The sequence below is a fragment of the Schistocerca nitens genome, chromosome 4 (assembly GCF_023898315.1).
Source record: "Schistocerca nitens isolate TAMUIC-IGC-003100 chromosome 4, iqSchNite1.1, whole genome shotgun sequence".
Classification (NCBI taxonomy): domain Eukaryota; kingdom Metazoa; phylum Arthropoda; class Insecta; order Orthoptera; family Acrididae; genus Schistocerca; species Schistocerca nitens.
In genome coordinates this window covers 338190828-338196738 of record NC_064617.1, presented here as the reverse complement: position 1 = coordinate 338196738, position 5911 = coordinate 338190828, and the positions used below count along the sequence as shown (strand labels likewise).

The 5911-nt window shown below is 41.1% G+C and overlaps 1 protein-coding gene across 1 annotated transcript; it reads left to right on the top strand.

Moving 5' to 3' along the window:
* The first annotated feature begins 4401 nt into the window (after positions 1 to 4401).
* LOC126252292 (uncharacterized) lies at positions 4402 to 5224 on the top strand. Its single transcript, XM_049953173.1, has 3 exons — positions 4402 to 4441; positions 4504 to 4541; positions 4739 to 5224. Exons 1-3 carry the CDS (start codon positions 4402 to 4404, stop codon positions 5222 to 5224), a joined length of 564 nt encoding a protein of 187 aa, XP_049809130.1.
* The last annotated feature ends 687 nt before the right edge of the window (positions 5225 to 5911 follow it).

Here is a 5911-nt window from a genome sequence, read left to right as displayed (position 1 = left end):
TATTGAGCAAGCAGTGAAGGAAACAAAAGAAAAATTCGGAGTAGGTATTAAAATTCATGGAGAAAAAATAAAAACTTTGAGGTTCGCCGATGACATTGTAATTCTGTCAGAGACAGCAAAGGATTTGGAAGAGCAGTTGAACGGAATGGATAGTGTCTTGAAAGGAGGATATAAGATGAACATCAACAAAAGCAAAACGAGGATAATGGAATGTAGTCGAATTAAATCGGGTGATGCTGAGGGAATTAGATTAGGAAATGAGACACTTAAAGTAGTAAAGGAGTTTTGCTATTTGGGAGGCAAAATAACTGATGATGGTCGAAGTAGAGAGGATATAAAATGTAGACTGGCAATGGCAAGGAAATCGTTTCTGAAGAAGAGAAATTTGTTAACATCGAGTATAGATTTAAATGTCAAGAAGTCGTTTCTGAAAGTATTTGTATGGAGTGTAGCCATGTATAGAAGTGAAACATGGACGATAACTAGTATGGACAAGAATAGAATAGAAGCTTTCGAAATGTGGTGCTACAGAAGAATGCTGAAGATAAGGTGGGTAGATCACGTAACTAATGAGGAGGTATTGAATAGGATTGGGGAGAAGAGAAGTTTGTGGCACAACTTGACTAGAAGAAGGGATCGGTTGGTAGGACATGTTTTGAGGCATCAAGGGATCATAAATTTAGCATTGGAGGGCAGCGTGGAGGGTAAAAATCGTAGAGGGAGACCAAGAGATGAATACACTAAGCAGATTCAGAAGGATGTAGGCTGCAGTAGGTACTGGGAGATGAAGAAGCATGCACAGGATAGGGTAGCATGGAGAGCTGCATCAAACCAGTCTCAGGACTGAAGACCACAACAACAACAATATCTGGTGTGTGAACAAGTAAATGGGATTCTCATTAGAGCAACCCTTCTGAAACCCAAACCCCATATGAGAACACTGGTCTAGAAATCTGCAGAAAATGGCTAGAGTGTTCAGACATTCCACTTGGCTCCAAACCAAAGACCCCGATCAACACTGGGAACAATTTTGCAAATTGTGAGCTCTGCTTGCATCGTTAGTGCTGATATGAGCGACAACTTGTAGATAACTGCACCCTGCATGCTGAATAACCACAAGCAAGACCTCCTCCACATTTCAGATGAGGTACCCAGCAGACATACTGAGTGCACATTGGCTTTCTTTTTAGCCCTGAGTTCTGTCTGTCTAAGGAGCTCCATAACATGCCTAACATTGGAGCTCCCAATAACCAGTAAACCCCTCCCCTTGTGTGCATACTCGAACCCTACTGAAGCAGCACCAACCTCTCTACTTGTGGGGTTAATGGGCAAGGCCGAGCAGCCAGTCTCCACATTGGCGCTCCACCTCGAGTGATGAAAATGCATTACCACCCTTCAGTCACGCTGCTGTGAGGGAAGATCCACCATGTCGGGTGCACTAGGAGGTGCCTGGAAGCAGAGCCCATGGTCAGGACAAGCAACACCTGAGCTGTCCCATGCGATGTGCCAGGTTGTCGGCCACCGCTACACCTGAAGCAGCAGCCTGAAGGTGACTGACCATGGCCAAAATTGCCTTCAGCTGTTCACAAACTGTGGCCAACTCCTCCTGCATCCACACACAGCAACCACACACCCTAACTATCCTGACAAGACTAACTGAAGATGTAAACTACGAAAGCAGACACAATCCCAGATATGCAACATGCTAACCTCCTGATTCGTCACCAATGGACGCTGGTGATTTAATGAGCTAAGTAGCTGGCTGTTCAGTGAGCAACTACAGTAAAACTTCATAATTTCATTTATACGTTTTTCTCACTTATTTATTTATTTATTTTTTTCGTGTCCCAGCTTAATATCCACAGAGAGCAGAATTAATGATGCAGTGTTTCAGAGTGGGTTGCCGGGAAGTGGATTGGTAAGGCCGATATTAGACTATAATAACATTTGATAGTGTAATAAGGAACTTCGTCAAAGTTAGGCATTGGTCAAGTTTTCTTTGATCAAATCTGGTGCCTCGCCTTAGATTTTATCAAAGGAAGTGTTAGCTTATGTTGCCTGCATGGAGAAATCAACCGCTTGGGGCGCTAGCATCGCTGCAGTTCTCTGTCCTTCGACCAATATCTATAGTCGAAGTCTCTGACACACAATGTTTATCAATGATTCAATGTGGTTCCCAAATTTACATCGTGCGTCACATATATAACGAAATTATAGAAATATTCGGAGCAGATGAAGCACTGTGTACCTTACGACGTCCGAATACAGAACAGAATAAAAAGTGAGAGCTATAAAAAATTGCGGATGCTATTAGCCGTTAAGTACTGCCAGGATATACCCCCGAGCATATAAAGGTGAAAATCTACAACTTCTGTGGAAATAAAAATTTTTCATGACTGTAGTACCTATAAAATTTATTTGCCTTCACATATTCCTCCTCCAGTGCATTATAAATAGCTTCAAACGTTCTGGTATTATTTTCGTCAATGTGCACTGCAGCGCTATAACGCTATACCGGTACTATAAACTAGAGTAGCTACAAATCGCAGTATTACGGTAAGTCTGTCTTTCGCGGATCTAGCGTTTCTGAGGAGAGTGTTCAGCTTCATAATATGAGGAGCCACTTTCCTGAGCACATATTGGAATGTACTCACATCAATTCTCAAAGGGATTTTCATGCGACTTTTCGTCATGGACTTGCAGCTCCCGTTGCAAACTTTGTTGTATATCTTTCGCATCTCGCCGTGAAGTTCACGGCTTCACCTAACTATATTTCCTTTTCTTCTGCTTCTCTTGCAAATGCAATGACACTGCATTTGCAGGGCAAGCAACTGCAGGCCAGGTATAATTTTTCGTACAGCATCGGTGGCGTAGTGTGTTGATGTTGGCAACGACCATTCATAGCTGGGAATTCATTTCACTACGAAGTAAATAATTTAATCTGTTCTTGCTCTATAGTTGACAGATTCTTGTATGTACCCTTGTCCACTGAGTAGATTGGGTATACTCGTAAAATGAAGACTTCATAACAAAACATTTGCATTATATGAAGATGATGATGTCAAGATCAGCATACTACAACGCCGATGCCGTAAGTAAAATTGAAACAGGCGTCTAAAGCTAGCGAAATGAACTTTGACTAAATATTTGATGACAGTGTAATACCCCATTTGCGCCACGTCAAAGATCATTGTCAAAGAAAATTTCATAGTATAATACCGGGCTAAGCTCCATCTATTAACACAGCACCGCGATTGCCAACTAGAAAATCACTTTGTTGCGACCATCCGAATCCAACTAACATCTAATTTTTAATATGACAGACTTGGGATTGTTTTATAGATCGACAGATACGCAACAATAGTTTAAACTGCAATAATAGTGTCGTCACAAAAACCAGATGTTATACAGAGACTGTATAGTATTGGAAGTATAGTACAACATATGAAGCTTACTATTATGGCAATGGTGATAGCCATAGGAAAGGTTGGTAGTAGATGTAGCACTCACTTAGTTTTCGCGACATTACACGACTTCTGCCGGACTAGGGCACAACTGGACAAGAATTGTTGCATATCACTCGGGAACCTCGAAACACATCACTCCTCATATTTTATAGGTTATACTACGGTATTACTGTATTTCTAATTATTTTGAGAACTGGCTGCATGAGAGGAAGAAAAATGAGAGGCTGAAAAGCTACGAATTTTGAGAGTTGTGAAGGAAAACAGTAATCGAAAGCGAGTGGATATTGCCAAGGAATTTCGAATTTCTGCGTCTACTTTAAATTCTATAGAAGCAAAGGCAAAGCAAATTGAAGATAGTGCATGTATGTTCGAAATTTCTACTATTAAGCGGACACGCACTCAGAGCGGGAAATATGAAGACGCGGAAGATTGTTTGTTGCAGTGGTTCAGGCAACATAGAGCAGAAGGCATTCCTATTAGCGGCCCAATGCTTTGTGAAAAAGCAAATGAATTTGCAGTTCGACTCGGTGTGGAAAATTTCAGTGCTTCATCAGGTTGGCTCCACAACTTTAAGGTAAGACATAGCATCAGCGAAAGCAAAAGTGTCGATCCCGAGACAGCGCGAGATTAGAAGGAAACCTGTTTGAAAGAACCATGCTCCTAAAAACATTTTCAATGCAGATAAGACGGGCTTGTTTTACAAAGTGATGGCATTCAAAGGCGAGAACTGCCACAGAGGAAAACAAAGTAAACAACATGTAACAGTTCTGTCATGTGTTAACAGTGATGGGAGTGAGAAGCTCCCCCCACTTACGATCGGGAAATTTGCCAAGCCCTGAAAATTAACACGCTCCCCACAAAATGCGCTAGTAACAGGAAATTATAGATTACGACAAAAGTTTTCGAAAGCTGGCTTCGAAGTGTCGATGCGAAAATGGGTGCAGCAGGCCGGAAGATTTTATTGTTCATAGACAGTGTGCAGCACATCCTCCCCTTACTTCCTATTTGAGAAATGTGACTGTGGAATTCTTTCCAGCGAATTGCACGTGTGAGCTCCAGACACTTGACCATGGAGTAATACATAATTTCAAGTTGCATTATTGCAAAATGCCCGTGCAGCACGCCATCATGTGTGTAAACATCGAAAAAAAGGAAAAATGAAAAATAAACATTTTACAGGTAAGATTTTTACCTGCCATTTATTTCATGTTGTGCTACCAGAGCCAAAGAACACTTCGAAAAATTATGAGTGAATTTGTTTCTTCTGATAGGCATTGCACTACACTGTAGCTTCATGGTACAGAGTTTCAGATGATACCATTTGGAACTGTTTCCGAAAAGCCGGATTTGGAAACGAAGTCCATGATCATGGTGGAAATGATCATACTGACGATATTTCACCTAATGATGAAGAATGGAATCGACTAGAAGAGCAGGCATCATTTGAGAATTACGTGAACGATGATGAAAACCTCATCACTACAGAACCCATAACTATCACTGAGATAGTTCAATGTGTACTGCGTGACCTGGACGAGGAAGAAACTGACGATGAGGATGACACAGAAAAGCCTCACCATTCCTCCATGACGTTTAACAATGCAGCAAATGCGTTAGAAATAATTAAACAATTTGTGACACGCCACAATGTTTCTGACGAACTAATGACAGAGTTATCCCATTTTGACGGCACAGTGTATGGTACTACTGCATCAAAGAAAAAACAAGCAAAATTTATGGACACTTTTACGAAATGACCTTTTCTTCTGTGTAGAGGTTTACGTTGTTTTTATATCTTTGTTAAGTATGGTACAACGTAGAACGTTAATTTTTATTTACTGGATTTTTCATTTGTGTTTACCAATTAATTTCATAGTACGGTGCTATATTTCACATATACGTTTTTCACACTTATACGTTTTTTCTCTGTAGTCCATTGAAAACCATTTGAACGACGTTTCACTGTACTGTGCTACAGACTGAATTAATTTACACTTACAAAAATAGGAGAATAAATCTCTTAAATAGGAAAACACGCATGAAATTTAATAAATATGCTACGAGGAAAGCACAGAAAAACGTAAACACTTAACTTGTCGCTCTGTAGATGTATATTATCTGTGACTGGCTGGCTTAAGGCCCGTCCACACGCAACGATCTGTCTGCGCAAATGTCTGCGCACATCACATGTGCGCAGACAGATCGTTGCGTGTGGACAGAAGATTTGCACCAACCTGAGGTGTGTGCAAACCTGGAAGTTGGAGTTGGAGGTTTGAGCGAAACCTTTCAAATCTGTAGGTTCAAACCACATCTGCGCAGACAAGTTGGAGCGTGTGGACAGGAGATCGCCGCAAATCTGGCGCGAAACAGCTGTTTGCTCAGTCTAGTGTTTGTATTTGTACGCACAGAGCATTAAAATGGCTGATACTCGTCAGTGTTCTCGA

Bases quoted from the DNA above. Each gene is read 5' to 3' on its own strand.
- LOC126252292 (XM_049953173.1), top strand. From the start codon at position 4,402: ATGGGTGCAGCAGGCCGGAAGATTTTATTGTTCATAGACA. The intron at 4,442-4,503 runs GTGTGCAGCACA...AATTCTTTCCAG, and splicing joins GATTTTATTGTTCATAGACA to CGAATTGCACGTGTGAGCTC. The intron at 4,542-4,738 runs GTAATACATAAT...TTCTTCTGATAG, and splicing joins TCCAGACACTTGACCATGGA to GCATTGCACTACACTGTAGC.